At 40.7% G+C, this 22,429-nt stretch overlaps 2 protein-coding genes across 2 annotated transcripts in view; one reads left to right on the plus strand and one right to left on the minus strand.

Moving 5' to 3' along the window:
• Positions 1–8: 8 nt before the first annotated feature.
• hspa14 (heat shock protein 14) lies at positions 9–22,086 on the minus strand. The gene is made up of 14 exons (XM_078552918.1): positions 21,973–22,086; positions 15,734–15,814; positions 15,571–15,653; positions 14,258–14,306; positions 13,052–13,157; positions 11,353–11,443; positions 10,958–11,062; positions 10,319–10,480; positions 10,064–10,219; positions 8,768–8,870; positions 6,496–6,711; positions 5,763–5,936; positions 3,447–3,517; positions 9–796 (listed from the first exon to the last, which is right to left on the minus strand). Exons 1-14 carry the CDS (start codon positions 22,027–22,029, stop codon positions 718–720), a joined length of 1,533 nt encoding a protein of 510 aa, XP_078409044.1. The 5' UTR covers positions 22,030–22,086; the 3' UTR covers positions 9–717.
• A 291-nt stretch (positions 22,087–22,377) lies between these two features.
• The window catches only part of cdnf (cerebral dopamine neurotrophic factor), a 17,019-nt gene continuing 16,967 nt past the window's right edge, over positions 22,378–22,429 (plus strand). Inside the window, exon 1 of the mRNA XM_078552921.1 lies at positions 22,378–22,427. The gene's annotated coding sequence lies outside the window, so the exon portion shown is untranslated. The remainder of the gene's footprint in view (positions 22,428–22,429) is intronic.

The following is a 22,429-nucleotide window of genomic DNA, read 5'->3' on the forward strand; positions in this document are numbered from 1 at the left end:
TCGGAGGCTGATAGTTACAAAGTATAGTTTATTAATGTAGCTATAATGGAAACAAAAATATACAGTATAGACAGCATTACAAGTGTTAGAAACTCAGATATTTCATATCCTATACTCATCTTTTTCAAATGTCTTGACATATTTCTAATTAAGTGAATGAAAGGATTAGCAAGTTTGCCTGAACACTTCACATATCATGATCCTTGGACTTATTCCTGGGATAATCGTTTTTTGGTTGCCAAAGTATTTCAGACACGTCCTGAACTCAAAAAGAAAACACTTTTTCTTTTAAAAAAAAAGGGCTGATTTTATATTTAGGCCAATAAACAGTTAAGATAAGCTTGTTAACCATATCAAGACAAAAAGTCAATGAGCTGAAGTGTTAACTCTGTTACTTTCCCCATGGACACTGCCTGACCTGAGTATTTCCAGCAGTCGCAGTATTTTGCTTTTGTTTGTGAGAGACAATATCAAACCAGTATCAGTGCTTTCAAAGTAGGATCAATATTCAATCCTTAGTCTAGATTTTCTTTGATAAAATAAAAACAAACAGATGAACATTTAATCAGGCCCAAGAGTGGAACACATTATACAGTTGGTGGAATTTCCTTATTACTCAAGGAAAATGAATGCTTGTCTGGAGGAGTAGTTTTAATAAGGCGGGTCTTTCAACAATATGGATCTTCAGCTTACAATAGTTCTTTCCTCATCAATTATCTATGATGCAGCATCTATGGTGACTGCCTCTGAAATTCCTGTTCCTTGTTCTGTGCAAGTGACGTGCAGTGATCCATCCCTTTAAAGAAGAAAAGTTATTGAATGAGTGTCAAATTCGAAAATTAAGCTGACTTTCAATATTCAGACAGACAGTTACCAACCTGAACCAGAGCTGTGATGATATGATGATGGTCACAGGTGGAGGGAAACTGGTTATATCTAGCAGACTTTCATGGGTTTTATGACTATTTACTAATTTCAGGCTAATTTCAAGCCATCTTGCCTTGAAAAATCAAACTCTTTCTGAAGGCTGTTTATAATTGGATGATAGAAAGTTTACAGCACAGAAAGAGGCCACTTAGCCCATCTTGTCTGTGCTGGCCAAAAAACAAGCCGCCCTAATCCCACTTTACACCAATTGATCCGTAGCCCTGCAGGTACAGCACTCGAGGTGCATATCCAGGCACCTTTTAAACGAGTTGAGGGTTTCTGCTTGTACTACCCTTTCAAGCAGAGAGTTCCAGACCCCCAGAACTCTGAAAAAAGTTTCCTCATCTCCCTCCTAATCTTTCTACCAACCACTTTAAATCTATGCCTCCTAGTCACTGACCTCTCTGCTGAAGTAAATAGGCCCTTCTCATCCACTCTATGATGCAAAAATTAGTGACCTACTTCTGTTAAAAGATGTAATCAGCGTTATTAACCTATTGATGGAGCTGAATAGAGGAGCAGGGGAACAGGGTTCAGTTCTTTGTGCCATTCGTTTTCTTGCTTCATTATTATAGCTCAGTGAAGCAGCAAATGTGGTAAATATGCAAATAGGGCTTAATGTATTCTGTATAACCCACAGACATACATTTATAACAATAATATACACTTAGTGAGAAATTAGGAGTTCAATGCAATGACAGGTTACTAACTGCGCACTGGATCAGTCATTTAACTCTTTCAAGTCACAAGCAGAGTAAGATTAAAGAGAAAGTATAAATGCCTTGGAGCAGTGCCCAAATAACTCATCTGTCATTTTATGCAGCAAGCTGACAGGAGCACAGACCCGCCAGCCAACGTTTGCCCTAATCATAAACCCTCCACATGGATTTAATTGATTAATGACCAGCTAGAAACTGAACTGCGCTACGGAAAAGACCATCTCCTTCTGGCATCTGGGCAAAAAATGCACCATCACTGTGACCCTCAATGGTTGGGGAGGTAGCTAAAAGATTTTTACTGACCAACAATGTCTTGATCATATAGTGAGACAAACTCTGGAGCTGTGACTGTTTCAAACCAAAGTCAATTCCATCAACACTGAGATTGGTTTCTTTAATTCAAATTGATCTTCAACAAAACGTGCCTCCAATTAAATTTTTATGCAATCATTAAATTGGCCACTTTTATTGTTTGGTTAAACAGTTATTTAACGAGGTTTTCTTCTGCAGGTACTCCAGTTTAGTGGCGCCAAGTGGTGTGAGAACTGGCACAGTGGCCTCAGGTTGCTCATGCATTTTAACACTCAAATGGATGAATGCCATGTCATTGGAATGTCATTCCAAAACCAACAATCCAAGTTACAGATAAACTGACAACATTGCGAGGCACTTGTGAGCTTTGTGATCTGCCATCAAATCAAGTGACCCTCCTTTTCTATCCTTTGAAACAGAGGGGCTGATCCCATTCACCGTAGTATGTAGGCACACAGACTCCAACCTTGGGGCCAAGTACAGCTTGTTCCACTGCCGAGTAATCGAGTTAATGATTTTCATCATTTGGAACTCAGTTGTATTGATGGAAGAGGTAAGTGTGCCATATACAATTGTGTATCTTTGCATTAAAACTTGCTGCATTAGCTCACTTTAAACTCAGTTCAAATTTTCCTCTCAAAGCAACTCCAGACTTTTCACTCACTTTTAACAGTCACAGTGTTATCTCAAAGGAAATAGCAGGAGTAGGCCATTCGGCCCTTCAGGCCTGCTCTGATCTGGGCTGATTATCTGCCTCACTACCCCCCATATCTTTTAACATCCTTAATGTATAAAAATCTATCAATCTCTGTCTTCAGTATGCACAATGACTGAGCCTCCACAGCCCTTTGGGGCAGAGCATTCCAAATATTCATCACCCTCAGTGAAGAAATTTCTCCTCATCTCAGTCCTAAATGGCCTGCCTTTATTTTGAGACTGTGCTTCCTGGTTCTAGACACCGTAGCAAGGGGAAGCATCCTTCCTGCATCTACCCTATTGAGTCACACATGACCATTTCTCTCAGGTCAATGCGCTCCGAGGTGGCCAAGTGTCTGAGGGCTGGTGCAGATTTAATCATAGTAACCAGGAAAATCCAGGTTTGCTCACTGATCTGTATTGAGTCAGCAATTCTCAGCCCAGGCATCATTTAGCTACAACTGAACATGGCACCTAGACAGGGGTAAGCAAAAAGAAACAAAATCAGCAAAGGTTCTTTTTCTTAAATTGCAGAACAGGGAATCTTGCTGTAAAGAGTACAGTCATGGTCAGAGAAACAATATTAAGCTCAGACTTCATACTTGAATGCCTCTGAACAGTCACTAGCCACGCACATGAGAAAAAAAACCCTGGGGACTGGGAAGAAAAAGAGAAAATATATCAAAAGGCAATTGATGGCTGTGGAACATCTGTTAAAGATCAAAACATACCTTTGGAAATCCCCATACATCGCTCCCAATTCCCCCTGAAAATAAATTTTGAAACACATACCTTTTCATGGTGAGAACAGATAAAATGTCATGGTTGCTGCCTTCCTTCAGTTGTAAATCTTTGAGAATAATCTAGTCAATAAAACAAAATGAAGCAACAACTATGAAGTGGGTAGAATGGAGTGTTCTAACCATTCATCTTATCAAAATAAAACTATTAAACACGTTGCACTCCTCGCTCTCTATATCCAACTTACAAGGTGAAATCTGATTTTATCTCAAGGTCATCCAAAGGTTGACATCTAGTTCTAGTAGTAAGACCAAACACAGAACACAAACATGGCCAAGAGTCACCTGGGTTTCCTTTCTTTATGCTGCATCCTCTTTAATATACCGGGATAGTGGGGATTATAGTAATGGAAATAAATGTTGGCTGGGTAAGGAAGGTGGAAAACATAAGTACCAAACAGCTACTCTCCAATAATAAAAACAGAATTACCTGGAAAAACTCAGCAAGTCTGGCAGCATCGGTGGAGAAGAAAAGAGTCGACGTTTCGAGTCCTCACGACCCTTCACTCGAAACGTCGACTCTTTTCTTCTCCACCGTAGCTGCCAGACCTGCTGAGTTTTTCCAGGTAATTCTGTTTCTGTTTTGGATTTCCAGCATCCGCAGTAGTTTTTTGTTTTTACTCTCCAATAATGTCAGATAAAAATGACAGAATCAACTTCTTCAACAAAACATACATAGAATGTAAAATCCACAGGCACCACTGTATAACGTTTACTAGTTAAAGTGCTTTTAAAAGTCTCTCTCTATTTGCTTATTTTGTGCATTATGGATTTTTTTTATCAATACATTTTTCTGATGCCAATATGTTTTGATACTTTTTTTCCCAGCTTGGTTTTAAAAGATTGAAGCTTTTTTGGTGGGTTTCTGAAGTTCAGCCGAATCAGGAAACAAGGTGTCTTGACCACTAGTGCACCTGTATTTAAAAAAAATGCTTCTCCAGGTATGGTTTCTTTCGTTTAAGTTTTTCTCTAACATGTATCATTATAGGGCAATAAGTAAAGCAGAAGACCTGCACACAGGGTGTATACTTCACTGGACAAACAGATTGCAATTTCCTTTACAGAGCACCTTAGCCTCACTCCACACCCACCTTTGCTGATCCAGTTGAGAATAAGAACTCACCACTACATCGCAAATCACAGAAAATAAACATGAGTAAACAACATATGGAAACAAAGTTGGTCACAGATGCCCAATACTGGATCAACGGAATGACAGGAATAAAGTGATCAAAACCTACAGCATTCCAAAACTGTACTAGCATCCCCTAGTGGCATAAAACCATGCATCTGTCATGTTATTAATGTGAGTTTTAGCTACAACAGTCACACCAAAATTCACTTAGCTTCAGTGTTAACCTTGTACTGGAAGCCTTTCTCCCTGCACTGTGTAACAAAATCATATACCCATTTTTCCTAAATAAAAATCACCATTATATTAGACATAATGGTGAGGAATTAATCAATTGAGCAAATTATTGAATATTAATAAGTTAGTTTCATTTTTTGTTAACCTTGATATCAGTTAGATTTGTATGGTTGCTGGCAGCTATATATACAGGGTAATGACCAGGTTCTAGTGCAAGCCCCCTATCCCACAGGGGGATGGGAGGGGGAATTGCAAGGAGCACAAACTTCCCAAAATCCCTTGACAAATGCATCTCAGCAATCTTTGCTGGTTTAGTGGTTAAGTCCACTTTTCTAGTGTGGCATAGACCAGAAAAATCCCAAGTTCTAACTTAGCTCATCGCAGAGCTTAACATTTGGGGATTCCAACTGGCCTGATGGTTACTGGGGAAAGGGTAAAAAACAACAAACAGCCAGTACTTCCACTCACTATCCAATGGCTCTTGTTCGACTAAAGGATAAGGACAAGGTGAGGATTGGTTATGATGCCATGCAAAAATCAAACAGTTTGCCAATGCTAGCTGCCTAGGGTCATACATGGAGAATGGTCCCTTCAGGAGACTTGTCAGCACATGTGGAAATATACCCAACACAAGACAGAGGGTATTTTTTAAACAAAGTCTTTTGAGAGTTTTCTACCACCCCCTCTCTCCCTTCCAATTTCTACACTTATGGAAGCAAACAGATTTTCAGATTAGTCTACTCAAGCCTGCTCCACCATTCAATAAGATCATGGCTAATCTTCAACCTTAAATCCACTTTCTTGCCCAATCCCCATATTCCTAGATTCCCTTACATTCCAAGAATTTTATCCCAGCCTACAGCATATTCAACGACTGAGCATCCACAGCCCTCTGGGGTAGAGTGTTATTGCAGTCAAGACTGAAAAACAAAAACGGACCTGTGCCAATTTGTTTCTTTCTTGTTCACATCCTTTAATGCCAGACTCAAACAGCTCAAGGCAGACAGAGGAAACATTTCCTGGCGCCTGAAACGCATGGTGTTTTCTCGCTGGTAGTGGAGTACCTGACGGAAACACTACCTTGTATGTGTCAGATCCGGACTCATTACTCTCCTATAAAAAAAAATAGGATAAAATAATATGCAAGGGACTACCTATAAAGTGTCAACGAAGATGTTACCGCATAAACGAAGACACTACAATAGAATAACTTACAAAGCAAAATATCTCTACATCTTGATATTTTATTAACAGGTGGAGAGGACAATTTTCAACTTCCCCACAAAAAACAATACAGGACAATATTCTTAATAAAAGCATTGAGCACAATCTTATTCTACTTTGACAAGCCAGAATTTTAGTAATTTGCAACAGACACTTCTACATAGCATTAAGCCCCACGTTGGATGAAATATAGATATCATGGATCTTCATTATTGTTAATTAAACATGAGTGGTAGCACAGTTAACAAATCAAAGGGCAACTGGAGTAAATACAGTCCATGACGCACTGGTTTTAATAAACGCTTATGGTAAATCATTGATTGCCTGCTATAGGTTGCACAAATATGTGATTTAGAGAATTAGATACTGCAAATGAAAACATATCAAGATGACCTGGATAAGTAAGATTATTTTTATCTTTCTAGAATCAGAAATCAGATTTTAATACCTTAGCAACAATGTTTCGTGCAGAGCACTCCACAATGACAGAAACTTCCTCTAATGAATTGTTCTCCTTTCCCAACAGTAACGCAGCCTCGATAGCTGCACCAACAGCTATCACTTCATCTGTGGGGATGGAGTTTAACAAATCAACATCTGGGAACAGATCTCGAATCATCTGCTGCAACTTTGGAATGCGAGCAGAGCCCCCACAAAGAACAACCTAAAAAGGAAAGAAAATATATCTTAAACACTTGAGGAATTAGAACAGACTAACCTATTCTAATAAATAAAATGAAGTTTCTGGTTCTCAAGAGTTCCAAAGAAACATCTGGTTTATTATGGGACAGAATTAAAGGAGAATAGACTGTCATTAATAGATCCTAAATTTTTGAGACAAATATTCTGCCTCAGACTGAGGTGGTGGTGGCATAGTGGTATTGTCACTGGGCTAGTAATCCAGAGACCCAGGGTAATGCTCTGGGGACCGGGGTTTGAATCCCACCACGGCAGATGGTGGAATTTGAATTCAATAAAAATCTGATGATGACCATGAAATCATTGCTGATTGTCATAAACATTTGGTTCACTAATGTCCATTAGGGAAGGAAATCTGCCATCCTGACCTGGTCTGGCCCACATGTGACTCCAGACCCACAGCCATGTGGTTGACTCGTAAATGCCCTCTGAACAAGGGCAATTAGGGATGGGTAATAAATGCTGGACCAGCCAGCAGCACCCACATCCCATTGAACAAATTAAAAAAGATTGTCTGCCTCTCCCAAACAAAATCAGAACATAAAAATATGGGTAAAATTGCCCAATTGTCAAATAAGTGTGTGCTTGAACTGAATGTTTGTAATCAGAAAATCAGCTTTAATCTAATTGAACCAGCAAAACATTTGAATAAATTAATACAATACTTAAACAAATTCATCTGACATTATAAAGTATAATGCTAAACAGAGATGGTGCGTATAATTAGCTAACTCTCGACGTCTCCCACTCCTCCAGAATCTTTTCTCAACCATCTGCGCACAAATTATTCAATGCGTAATATACTGCAATGCTGCCTGTTAATGCAACAAAAAAGATAAAGCCTCCACATCAGAACAGCAGCATGCAAACACAGACATTTCTATGTTTTAAATGAGGTTTAACCTTAACTATTTTTGAGTAGGGAGGGGTCATTATTAAGTCTAGCCCTAAAATGAGGAGGTTTATGAATAGATCAGAACTTTATTTTTAAACATGAGGCATTATAACTCGCCTTCTTTTAATATTATTTTATAGGATGTGGGTGGCACAGGTGTGAAGGGAAGAGAAAGGGTATGCCATTTATAGATTGTCCACTACACGGTCAGTGTAACACATAAGCAGAGACCCAATCGCCTATTCTCTCTCCCCCCCCACACCGCCCCCCATCTCCCATTGAAAACGAGTTGCCAGTTTTCATTGACGAAGCTGAGGCTAACAGATAGGGAAGTAGACTGGAATGGCTTTGCCTGCAATCAAATAACCTGCTGACAGTGTGAAGGCTTGCATTTGAACAAAAACTACCCTGAATACCAATGTCACAGAGGCCACAAGAATAACTGGCAAAGTAATTGAAAAACAGAGTGCCGGGACAATTGGGGTGCTTCTTCTGCCATTTGTTGGAGCAAAGTAAATAAGAGTTACTCTGAAACTACTCTATGCTATATTGAGTGTGCTTTATGTTGTCAAAGAATACTTACTTTGGAAATGTGCACCATTTCACAGCATTAACATCCACCGTGATGTCATGCAACCACATTGGCTCCCATGTGCATGGCACGAATTGTCATAAGTGCAAGCAACAACAATGTAGTTTTATATGCAAGATTTTTGTTATTGCTTCTCATCAGATTATTCTGATGATTTTAAAACATATTAGAATGTTTCAAATAAACTTGTTCCCTTGTAATATTAATGCTTATATGGAAACATCTATATTTCGGTTTCTGGCATGAATAATTTACTTATGATATGCCAGCGACGCCCAAATCCCGTGAACAAATAAAAAAATTAAAAACTAACCAATTTATTACCTTCAGTAGCAAAAAGGCAATGAAATATTTATCATTTCCATAAGCTCCCATTGTTTCTCTTTTTGCAGTAGCAAGCGAAAGTAGGTGAGGTTGGACCAGTCAGTGGTCCATGGGATTTTTTGCCCTGCTTAACTGATCCACAGACAAAATTTTTTTTTTGAGAATCACAGGTTTAGGTCAACATTTATATTTCAGCATCTGTATACAAACCTTTGATATTTCACTTCCAGAAAGTCCTGCTTCTTCCACAAGCTTCTGAATAGGTTGGACACTTTGACTGAACAACGCAGAACATACAGATTCAAATCTTGCTCTAAAAATAAGATGCACACTTAAATAAAAACAGTCCACTTTTCACAAAAGACTTTGAATTCAAGAGGATTAGATAGCTTCAGGATTTGTTGCTCATGAAGGGAATAATTGGTATATCAGACAGTCAACGTTAACTGGATTTCCATTAAGGTCATAATTTGTTAATATTAACCATTAAAACAGTTCCAAAATGATTTCATGTTACAAAATGAGGAAATATTGAAACTGTTTCAATAAGAAAATCTACAACTAAAAATATTCACGCCAAAAATTAACAGTAGAAAACACCATCTTCTTTCATTGGCCCAATGGAACAGGGCAGGCCGAGGGAGGATTTGAAATTATGAGGGCCCACCTGGAGTGCATAGGAAGGACCTATTTCCCATGGCAGAACGGTCAATAACCAGGGGGAATTCTTATGATTGCCAGGTTTTAAAAGATTGTTGTTTTAAACAATCCATTTAAGGTAAAATGCAGTCGTGAGGGAGGGTCATTTGACCTCATTTGAATTCTGCCCAACAAGCCTGGGCGGTTTGGTTGCTACGGGGACAAGAGTCAAAAGACTTGCTGAATAAGCTGCAAACTTCTCACACCTGGAAACAAAGGAAAGGGCATTTGTGCTGACAGCGAATGGACTTTCAGTCTCCAGGCTTTTCGGGCAGAAAAGAGAGGGAGAAAAAGAGATAGACGAGAAGGACTGCAGTTAGTGTGGTCAGCAGAGAGAAGAAGCCACGAGTTCTTTGCAAGCTACCGAAGCAGTATGCGGGAGGGAAGACGCTCTCTGGTTGAAGAAACACATCCTGTAGCTATCCAAGGAATCCAGAAGATTCATCCTGGCATGGTCAGTGGTGGGAAGAATAATTGTTGCAGCAGGCTTTACTGCTGATAGTGGATTTGGAAACTGAGGCACAGACTACTCCAGCTACCTCAATAAAGTGGACCCTTTTTTCTCACCACCTCAAAATGGAGGTAATCCTAGGAAATATGTAACTAGAAAATACAGGCGCCAAGGGAAATGGAATTTGAATATAGAAGCATAGAGTGATATAGGAGGTGGTCATTCATCCCTTTGTCTCTGTGTCTGATGCCAAAAGGCTAGAAGCCAGACTTTAGATAGAGACCTAATGCTATAGCCATAGCTAAGATTCAACACCAACACATCTCTTGGCTTTATACAACTAACGATATACATACCTGGACACACTGCAATCGAAGTCTAAGCCTTCATGAAGTGAATCTACAAAACAGTTTGAACTTCCCAAAGTTGATAATGTATGCTTAGCAACTTCAGCACTATTAACAAGCTTCATCATGGCTCTCGCATTGCTCTTTATATCGTGTCTAAACGATCTATTAAAAAAAAAGGGTTACAATTTTACTCTGGCAGAAATGGAGCAAGTATTGAAGGTGATCCAACATGTTCTGTATTTCTACTGTGCAAACTCTTACCTCTGAAATTCTGAAGCTAAATACTGTGCCAAGGCTTCTGTGAAACACTCTCCTCCTATGCTATCATCAGTATGAGAGGCAAGGACTCTGTACATGCCACTATTTACCTCTACTATCGCAACAGATAGTGATGATCCACCAAGTTTGTAAACCAGTGCATTACTATAAATGGATAGAAAAAAAGATAAAATTATACGAAACAAAAACTGTCAAATTTCACTGCTTAGCTTGCTCCAAACACGTTTACACAACTGAAACCCACATTAAGCAGGGTTTAATCAGCAATATTGAGTGCAGATAGTATTGCTTTGAGCTATGAAAATGAACGAGATACTATAAACGAGGTTAAACAGAACAACTCTATTAGGCCCAATCAGCAGATTTGATTTGTGCATGAATCATCTAGTAAGATTTTCAATTTTTAAAAACACTCCTTGTTCTTAAAGTCCCATCTCAATTCACAAGACTGGAACAAATTTATTATATGCAAATATTTATATAACCACAACTAGGTATAAAGGTTCCATGACATTCTACTGAACTATTGATCACACAGGTACAGCTTAGACAAGGCAAATTTCAAATTTTTTGCACCGTCACACTCACTGTTTCAACCATTAAAATACTAAAATAAACTACCTTTTCTCAGCAGGTGCCTCCTGTCCAACTCCAAATGCAAGAAGAGCTGCTGCTGGTTCATGAATCAATCGTAACACATTGAAACCAGATGCCTGGGCTGCCTGCCTACACAAACAGAGTATAACACACCAAACAGCCACATAGTAAATATTCTGACACAGATGTTTCAGCGATGAAAATTTATTGTTAGCCATCTATTAACTGGAGTACACAAGGAGAAAATAAAACACTAATTTAACTTGGAAGAATGTCACACAATCAAAAATGAATGAAATGTAAAGATGTGAACTGACAAAAAGGGGCCAAGTGTTTAAATGCACAGACCAATGAAAAGTAGGTGGATCAGTTTGAACTTTTGCAATTGGATAGATTTAGGAAGGTTTTACTTAGCTTACCTTAGAACATTTTTCTGGTTCTTCCCAAAGTCCAGTGGGACAGTTATGACAACATCATTTACGTCAGATCCCAATGCTGATTGTGCTGTTTCTGTTAACACAAAAATAAATTCAATTTAGCAACAGAAATTAAAACTTAAAGTAGTGGAAAACTAAGTTATTTAACCTCAAAACATATACATTATTAACCCTACACCCCACAATTACCATCATGCTGGCTACCACAGGTTCCATCCTCTGTTTATATACCTTTACTCCAGCCTTGAATACGAATATCTGCCACGGCTCACTTGGTAGCACAGTCAACTGAGACAGAAAGTTGAGAGTTCAAGCCCCAAACCAGGGCTTGAGCGCAAAAATCTAGGCTAACGCTCCAGTGAAGTGTTGGAGGTCCTGTCTTTCAAATGAAACTTTAAACCGAGGTGAATGCAAAAGATCCCATGGCACTATTTCAAAGAGCAAGGAAGTTATCCTCATGTCCTTATCAATGCTCATCCCTTAATCAACATCACAAAAAACAGATTATTTGGCCAATATCACATTGCTGTTTGTGGGAGCTTGCTGTGTGCAAATTGGCTGCCGCATTTCCTACATTACAACAATGACGACAGTTCAAAACCACTTCATTGGTTGTAAAGTGCTTTGGGACATCCCATGGTTGTGACTGATGCTATAGGAACGCAAGTCGCTCCCCCACCCCCCCACCCGGTCTTTTAATATAAGTATAAATCTTGTTTTACATGATAGGAGAATGTAGGATGTAGAGATCAATGTACCTGAACCTGCTTGATTTTTTGTCCATTAATTTTGATAATGTCACATGGACAACGATACAAGATTCCACCCCCCACCACCCCCTCCCCCCCTCCACAAAACTCTGCCAGACTAATTCAGTCATTTAGAATGAAGGCACGGGCATGACAGGATCAAAAGCTTTTAGAATGTTCACTGTAATGCTATCATCACTGTTCCCCTTCACAACAGTTTAGATTTCTGTATTTTGGGCGTTTTATTTTCTTTTTATTCTCCGGATGTGAGCAATGCTTGCAAGGGTGCATATATTTCCCATCCTCATTTGCTTTGAGTCACTTCCATGAACCACTGCAGTCCTTGTGGTGATGATGCGCCCACTATCGTGCTCTGATAGGGAATTCCAGGATTCTGTTCCAGAGATGGTGAAGAACAGCAACAGATGCCCAAGTCAGGATGGTGAGTGGTTTCTTACAACCACACTTATCTTCCTTTGTGCCAGTTATGATTCTAGCCTATAGCTGGGTTCCCACATACCCCCCCAGTGAATTTTACAAGGTCTCTTTGGTGCCATATTCAGTTGAATACTGTCTTGGTGTTATTGGTAACTGCTCTGCTAACTCAGATTAAAATCACAATGCTCAGTATACCGATGCCTGTCTAGGTTTCTAGCCATGTTGCAGGTTTAGTTCATTAAAACATTTTACCTGTTCCCAAGTGTTAGCCTTACTTCCTAGGATCAGGGTATTAGCTTGAGCTCACACAAACACAGAATTATATAATTAACACTTGGTAAAGGACCCCACTACTCCTCAATGTAAACTCCTAGGTGGCCAAAGTAGATCCCTGATTCAATCCAAAATTACACCTCCCACCGAAGCCTGGTCATTTTTTAATATACATCAAATTTTAAGGCACATAATTTCCCTCTGAAAACAGTTACACTCACCCTTCATTTTCTCAAAAATCAACTTCATTACTTCTTCTGGAGGGACAATCCTGACCTCTTCCCCAGTATTAATCTCATATCTAGGTTTGCCATCCTTATCAATAACCTGTTTAAACATTTAAAAAGACAACTCAGCTTGAACCCAATCACAACACAATTAATTCTAAGCAACAAAACGATTGCAACAGCTGTAAACCGTAAACATTGTGTTGCACAGAACTCGAAAGGGGTGATATTCCATGATAAATCCTGTACGTTTCGCAGACTACAAAACAAGCGCGACTTCCCCGGTCACACTGGTAATGTTAGGTTGAAAGTCTGGTCCTTCACTCTTCCCTTTGGATAAGGTACTGGTGTAAAAAAAAAACTTGTTATTAAAGTAGTCACTGGCGGGCGACTTTTGCACGTATTTTCTGTTATTGCAAGCTTTTCTCGAAGTATCACATTTAATGCAATCATTAAAAAAGCAGAATGTTTCCATTCGAGTATAACTGCTCTAAAGCTACCGTAGAGTGCTGCAAGGGGAAAGCCATATCCCCTGCAGTGTGAACCTACCAACACTCTAGCCTGGCTGTACTCTAAACAGTGAACGCTCTCACGTTTTCCTTATTACCACTGCTTGTTTTGTCCTCCTTAAAGCAAAGCGCTCGTTTGTTCTGATGAAAGGTCACACACCTGAAACATTAACTCGGTTTCTTTCTCTCCACAGATGCTGCCTGACCTGATGAGTAAATTCCAGCATCTTCCATTTTTATAAAACAATGCTACATGCTTTTTCATTTCCGACATATTCAAGGCCACCTTTTAGTGGCCAAAATATATTTTCAACAAGCCACTAAAAAAAGTTATAACAGCTTTCCAGAAGTTAAGTTATAGTACCTCACTGCTGTCCTGTAGCTATTTATTTATTTTTTACAGCACTCAATAGTAAGGCAAGAAAAACATCTTTCAAAGCTTTGGTGTTAGATGTTATCAAGACGTTTGTTTTCATGAGCAGGTTAATCTTAGAAGTGCATTTTTGCACTCACATTGATGATCTCTCTTCATCAGCGTTCAAGCTGAATGACAAGAATGAAGAAGAATTAGCCAGTGCTCTAGGACCAAGTTACAATGATTTTCAGGTTTTGCTTTTAAGAAAGCGAGCTTAAAAGAGCGTGCAAATAACTTCCTAAAACAGGCCATAGCCATCTTTATGTCAATACTTACAGAACATTTACTTTCAGCCACATGCTTCTGAACTTGAGGATCATCAAAACTAGCAAAAAGTTAGAAACAACTTTGAAAATGGAAGGACAAAATTTAATTAAAAGAACGTAAATGTATAAAATTGCAAAATACTTGCGCTCTTTCAAAAACGCTGTTATTACATGTGCCCCGATTACAACATGTATATAAAACATCTACCAGAGAGACAAATAATTTATTTTTATTAGATTTCAGCCCACTTGTGTGGCCTTCTAACTGGAAGGAATTCTGCACAGGACTAAAAACATAAACCAGGCCACGTATCAGGAATGAAACAAAATCTCACCCCAAATTCTCTACTTTACATCCCTCACTGCATTACTACTGTTAGATCTGTAGACAACTTCCAGCAAAGACTTCAATTCTTTCCTGTTCCTTAGATTTACCTAAAGTATTTCCACTGTCCCAACATCAAACCTACACTAAATTTATCACACTTTTTGTCAGGCAATAGATTCTAATTTTTCATCACACATGCTTTATTTTAAAGCAGGTATTTTACTACTTTTCATAATCTTCTCTATTCCTGGAACATCTTACCTTTATCACTTCTTCTAGTTTGTCCTTTGATCTTAATCCCTCTTTTTTCTTATCTTTAGGTTAAGAATGTTTCCACCCATTCCATCTCCCCCCACTATTATTCATTTTAAAATCCTTTCTCCTGTCCTATCGATACTTTCTGCCTTAAGTTTGAGCCCAGTCAGGTTCAGATGCAGTCCATCCCAACTGTATAACCCCCTCCAGTACTAATACGGGTGTCCCAGGTGCCACAAGCCCTCTGGAGAATTGATGATAATTGCAAAAAAAGTTAAAAACTAATGCAGCTTAGTTATGCTGTGTAAAAATTTTCTGGTAATTTAGTTGGGGTTGTTACGTGAACACACATCCAAATATAAATTACTGGAATTCTTACAAAGGTTTGTGAATTCTGAAATAGACTTTGAATTCAATTGTGCAAATATCAAAGGCTTTGGCGAAAAATTATAGAATTGCATTCCAAAGTGAAAGATTTTGCACAAAATATTTATAAAATTGCAATCAATTAAACATTATCTTCATATTCACTGAAATACCGCCTCATTACAAACAAAAATAACCTCCTCAGAAAAAGCACAATGTACAATCCTTGCATTTTACTATAATCATCCAAAATGACCAAATATTTGATATCTCCCCTGTTACAACTTGGGGAACAAACATCTGAACAGCAACTTCTACTGAGGCAAGTAAAGATACATTTACGTAGGACTGGTTGCAAAGATTTCAGCACTTACCGTCTGCCAAGAATCTGTTTCACTTTCACGATAGTGTTTGAAGCATTTCTGATTCTACCTTGTTTTGCTGCCAAGCCAACAATCTAATAAATAAAGCAAATAATGAGACTCTCATAATTCAACGATGTGTACAATGTCAAAGATATAAAATGGTTTCAATTACCTTCTCATTTTCTCCATAAGCAATAACTGCTGGGGTAACACGGTCACCGGCATCATTTGCTACAACATCCGCTCGGCCATCCTAGGTGGAAATGAATTCAAGTTTCACATTACAGGAAAAATACATTAAAAACATCGTTACTACTTGCTACAAGCTGTGAACAAAACTGTATTCAAAGGATATCTAACTAACTGGACGGTGCAGTGGATTATCAAACCAACTTTCAACATTTTTGTGCCAGCCATGGCTGTTAGTGGCGTTCTTGCCTTTGAGTCAGAAAGTTGTAGGTTCCAGCCCCACTCCAGCACAAATTTTGAGGTTAACAATCCAGTGCGTTACTGGAGGGGAGTGCTGCACTGTCAGAAGTGTCCTTTTCAGATGAGATGTCTGCATCTCGGGTAGATGTAAAAAAATCCTGTGCCACTATTTTGAAGGAAAGCAGGGAATTCTCCCCAGTGTTCTGGCCAAGATTTGTCCCTCAATCAACATCACAAAACCAACTACCCAGCCATTAGCACATTTCTGTTTGTTAGAGCGTGCTGTGTGAAAATTGCTGTCGCATTTTTAGTATTATGACAGTGACTTGTTATGATCCCAGTTATGAGAATATTGGACAAGCCTGATACTTGTTAGGACCTGGCTCGGTAGGCCAAAAATCATTTAAATAACAATGTGTGGAAGAACAAAAGGTAAGGAAATAAGCAGCAGGGCTCCAAGATGAAACTGAAACATCAAAAGAATCTTTACTATACAAACTTGGACAAAACAAACAAGCAATAATAACTAAATAGGTACACCAAGAAAATAAGGTAATGACTCTAAACAATGAGTTACCACTTTAAACTCAATCCAACAGACCTAGCCCAGCTTAACCGTTTTACTGTGGCTTTCACTCCGATAGGTTTTTAAACATATGCATAGTCTGGGAGGCAGTTCCTCTTTCCCTGCGTCTGGCTGCACAGGTCACAGCTTAGCTCTAAGGTACATCCCTACCAATACAACCTCCTGGTCCAAGTATAGGCTTTGCTGGCAGTCACACGCCACGACCCACCAAACACACAGGCACTCCCTTGGCGTCTATTCCGTAGCTGGACCCCTCCTCTCTTTAGAGCTAATTGGTCCTACGCAATTCTCTAGAGCTCCCTCTTTTCCTCTCTAAACATAGAGAACTGAGTTCCCTTGTTAAACATAATAGGTCCGCTTCTCTTACACTTTTATCCCTAAACAAAAATAAACAAAACCCACTAGTTTTCCTTTCAGAGCATAGCTCCACCCTCAGCAATTTTCTCTATAGAAACCTCAAGGCTTTCTTGCATCTAAAAGCCTCTCAGCTGGGTCAAAAGTTCAAGCATGGTTTATAAACACACACAAGCATGCTAAACCAAACCAAAAGTAAGCAACCCCCAATTTACCTTAAACTGAAACCAAAACTCTACATTCTTGACCCTTAATATAATCCTCAATAGAGATAGTTATAACTGAATACACTTCAAAAGTAATTCATTGACCTGCAAAGTGCATTGAGGCATCCTATGATTGTGAAAGATGCTATTTAAATGCATTTAAAGTCTTTTTAAAGTCTATATGCAAATAAAGTCTTTCTTTCATTTGAAAACTATGGTGCAATGGGCTGGTGAAATTTCCAATACGCTATGACATATTATAAATCCAACCTGGACCGATTTTCTATGAGAAAATAAAGGAGGTGACTAGAGGAAGGAGAAGTAAGCAAACACAAAGATAGTCAAGATGATATTCTGCTTACAGAACCCGAAGTAAAGAATAGATAGAAAGAGTAAATCGAAGACCTGTATGACAAGATGGTAAGTCAACAGAACTAGAACCTGGGAAAGACAACGACATTTCACAGGATGATTTAGGACCGGATCTTCTGGAGTGTGAAACGTTTAGAGCTAGAAAATAAAAGGACAGGAGAAACAGAAGAATGCGATAGAACCATTGCATAATAATAAACGGACTGAGACAGGGAGAGCAACAAAAAAATTGGTTAACTTGTGCAAGATGTACACGAAAGGAGAATAGCTAGAAAAGTTTGAGGAAAACTAAGGCCCCATTGAAGAAGATGGCGAATACAGGTACCGGACCCTGCATCCAGGAAGCTCGGGACCGGACGTGTGCCGGATACGGGGATTTTCCAGATTGAGTCCTGGAAAATCTGTTGAAAGTGACAAAGACAATCCAAATTGATTGGAGAGATAAAAGAAATAAAAGAATAAGTGTAGCTCTGGACATGGGACAGATTACTACAATCTGGACAGTATTTAGTAATCGTGGCTGTCTACAATCACCATTGTTCTTTAACATCAATGCAAAAGCCATGATTAAAAGAAGCACTAGATAAGGTACGGAAAGGAGTTGAAGTAGGTCAATTGGTGAATGTCGAGAGGTTTGCAGATGACCAGGCCCTAGTGGCTGCACAGCAGAAGATCTAATGGATAAAATGAATGAAGTGGTGAAAGTTGACAGAATGAAAATTAATGTAAAAGATGAAAATTGGAAGAAATAATGATGGGAAAGCCAAGATCAAAATAAATGGTCAACAGCTGGAGTCATAATTTAAGTACCTGGGAAGCATCTTGTCAGAAGATGGTTACAGCCAGAAAGAAATCACAACTAGAATAGCAATGGTAAAGAATGCTTTCTCAAAACATAAAGAATTGCTCAGCATAGAATGAGTAGAGATCTTAAGAAAAGGGTTATCAAGACTGTGATTTGGAGCGTCTTATTGTATGGGGCTGAAACGTGGAGCTGAAGAAAAGCAGACACCCAAAGACTAGAAAGTCGTGAAATGAGGTTCTGGAGAAGGATAGAACGGGTAAGTTGGAGAGGACACAAGAGCAATGAAGAAATTCTCAGCAAGGTGGAGGAGGAAAGATTGTTAGCGAATATCATCAAGACAACAAGGTTGGATTGACCATACTCTAAAGTATGAGAACTTGCTGCAGGGGATGAGTGAAGGCAGATTAGAGGGATGTAGACCAATAGGGAGAAAGAGAATAATGATGATGTAAGGCAACTTGAAATTGAAAATCGGAGGCTCTGATGAACAACTGAAAAGGGAAGCGGAAGACCACAAGGTGTGGAGAAAGAAGTAGAGAACCTGCCCTTAGCCAGATCACCACTACCTGGACAGATGGATATGGGAATCTCCACTCTCTGTAGATTATAAAAGTTCCACATAAAAGAAGCTAGTTCTTCGGAAACAAGAGGCCAAAGTTCAAACCAACAGCTTCATTAATTATGCCACTGGATTGCCAGGGAAAACTATTCGTTCTAGTGTGGGAGGGATGTGCTATAGCTGTGCACTTTCTGGACCCAAGAGTGCATGAACTGGCTATGAAATAGGATTCTGGGAATGTACTCCACAACCCAGCACTAATATTCTTCACCTTAACAACTTAAAAAGCATTTCAGATGAATTCTGAGATATTTAAAAACTGTTTGGTAACTTAAGACATCATGCAGTCTCAAGATATAGAAAATATTGGAAATACTCAACAGGTCAGGGAGCACCTGTGGAGACAGAAGCAACATTAACATTTCAGGTCGATGATCTTTCAAGATAGCTGGGAAAAAAGTATGGAACAGGGTTCACGTACAGAGGCAAGAAAAGGAGCCCAAGCTCAAAATTACCTTGTCTACAATTCCTCCCAACCAGCTTCATACAAGGATTCTATTCTCCCAGTTTTTCCCTTTCCATCGCATCTGTTCCAAGAATGCAGCCTTCTATAACTAATGCTTCCTTCAGATCTTCCCTATCCTTCAACTGAGGATTCCCTCCAAGATAGTTAACACTGCCCTCAACCATGTCCATTCTATTTCCTGCACTTCTGCTCTCATACCTCCCGAGAGAAGGTTCCCATTGCCCTCACCTTCCAACCCACCATCCTTCAAATTTAGTGGATCATTCACTGCCATCTCCAGCACGATGCCATCACCAAACATAAATTTCCCAACCCTCTCAGTATTCAGAAGGACTGTGTCCTCTATCTCACCCTCCCTTTCACACAGCAGCTGTCCTTCAATTTCTCCACACCCCCCTGCCCCTACCCCCACCACACCACAGCCCAGGGCCCAAAAACTCCTTCCAGGTAAAAGCGATTTACTGGTACTTCTTTCAATTTAGCACACTGTATAAGTTACTCACAGTCTCATCTCCTTTACATTGAGACGATCAATCACAGATTGCTGATTGTTTTGCTGTACATCTCCAGTCAATCCACAAACACAGCCATGAGCACTTGGTCACCTGCCATTTTAATTCTCCACCTTAGTCCCACTCTGACTCTCTTGGTCCTTGGCCTCCTAAAGCTCAATGGAAGCTCAAGGAACATCTTTTGATTAAGCACTTTATAGCCTTCTGCACTGAACACTGAGTTCAGCAATTTCAGATAACTACTGCCTCCACTTTTGCAGAAACACCTGTTGGTAACGATTCTGCTATTACCAGTCACATCTCCGCTAGACCCATCTTTTGTTGTTTTTTTAAAAAAAAATTGTCCCATTACCATTCTGTTTTGCTTTGCACCATTATCCCTTTTGTCATTTACACTTTCTTGCCTCCCACCTTATCATGGTCTTCCTTTCCTCTGCCTCTGTACTTGCTTAAAACCTGTTACTTTCCTAACTTTTTCCAGTTCTGGTGCAAGTTTATCAACCTGAAACGTTAATTCTGTTTCTCTCTCAATGGATGCTGCCTGCCCTGAGTATTTCCAGCATTTTCCCTTTTTAAAAGTTGCCAGCATGTGCAGTATTTCACTTTTGAAAAAAAAAACTATATTTTTCTGAAACATACTCAAATATGTAAAATTAATGTTTTAAATGTGCCCTGCCCTAATATTGATAGAAAATTGAATATTATTATTATTAAATTTTAATATCTTTTATATAGAGATACTTTCTAACAAAAGGAACACAAGCTGTTACCATAATTAACACCAGAAGCAGTTCAACATCTGATGCAAATAAGAATGACATGCTACAAATGCTGATTTTAAAAAATCAAATCACAATTATGAAGGCCCTTATGGTTGCCAAAAAATTAAAACGTGTTAGCTTGATTCACGGTAGCACTGTCACAACCCAACACGAGGTCCAAGTCCCACTCCCAGATTTGAGCATGCACCATGACACAGATTTCAGTGCAGTGCCCAGGGGCTACTTTGTCACTTATTTATTCAGTTGCCCCTGGTGCTACCCCATTTTCCCACTAAACCAAACATCCCAGTTTCCCCCCCCCACCAACCACCCCCAGCCCTAGATTTGTTCCTTTCTGAACTCATCTAGCCCCTGAAACCCACCTCCTGATCCCTTGATGACCCCACTACCCCCAAACTGCTGACCAGCCCCCACGTTAGCTGACCGTGCAAGTTTTTCCTTTGCTCATATACCGTTCCCTTACCTTTCAAAATTGCCATCCTCTTCCTATTCCTCCCCCCCAACCCCTTCCTCAGGGGAACTACCCACTGCCCTTGCAACGTAACCCCATCACTGATCCCCACCCCCCACCACACCCACCCCAACCCCCCCCCCACCACACCCACCCCAACACCCCCACCACACCCACCCCAACCCCCCCCCACCACACCCACCCCAACCCCCCCCCACCACACCCACCCCAACCCCCCCCCACCACACCCACCCCAACCCCCCCCACCACACCCACCCCAACCCCCCCCCACCACACCCACCCCAACCCCCCCCCACCACACCCACCCCAACCCCCCCCCACCACACCCACCCCAACCCCCCCCACCACATCCCAACCCCCCCCCACCACACCCACCCCAACCCCCCCCCACCACAACCCAACCCCCCCACCACAACCCAAACCCCCCCCACCACAACCCAAACCTCCCCCCCCAAACAACATCCCAACCCCCCCCCCCCCCCCCCACCACAACCCAATCTGCCAAATCTGTGGCCTTTAGAGCAAATGGAGGAAATAGAACCTCTTGCCCAAAGTTCACATGGCTGCGTTTGTTTCTTTGTAAAGCAGCCCCCCCCGTGCCAGCAAACATCCCCCAGATACCGTGCAGGACGTTAGTGGCTACGGCCAATGGGCAACACCAACCACAACGGGTAGAGATTGAATTAATCGGGCTCCCTGACAACAGGCAGCGAGGCCACCCCGGGAAAGATCCCAGCCGCTGAGTGAACCCGGCACCGGCCTCCCCCCACTCTCTGTCTCTGTCTCCCCACAGCCCGGCCTCCCCGACCTTGTAAACGGCCACACAGCTGCACGTGGCCCCGATGTGTACTCCGATCGCCGCCATTGCGGTAACCAGGAGAAACCGCCGCGAACGCCGGGAAGGCACTCGGGACAGGACCAATGGGCGTGACGAATGGAAGTAGGCGCTGCGCCAGAACAATGAGAGGAGCGCGATGATTGGAGCAGCTGTCCACCAATGGGTGTGAGGAATGGAAGCAGCGCCGTGAGCTGACAATGAGAGGAGCGCGCTGATTGGAGCAGCGGACTACCAATGGGTGTGACGAATGGAAGCAGCGCCGTGCGAGGACAATGAGAGGAGCGCGCTGACTGGAGCAGGGGACCACCAATGGATGTGACGAATGGAAGCAGTACCGTGCGAGCACAATGAGAGGAGCGCGCTGATTGGAGCAGCGGCCACCAATGTGGTTGGTAATGGTGGCCCTGTTTACCTTCGGTTTTGAGGC

The sequence above is a fragment of the Cetorhinus maximus genome, chromosome 12, assembly GCF_964194155.1.
Source record: "Cetorhinus maximus chromosome 12, sCetMax3.hap1.1, whole genome shotgun sequence".
Classification (NCBI taxonomy): domain Eukaryota; kingdom Metazoa; phylum Chordata; class Chondrichthyes; order Lamniformes; family Cetorhinidae; genus Cetorhinus; species Cetorhinus maximus.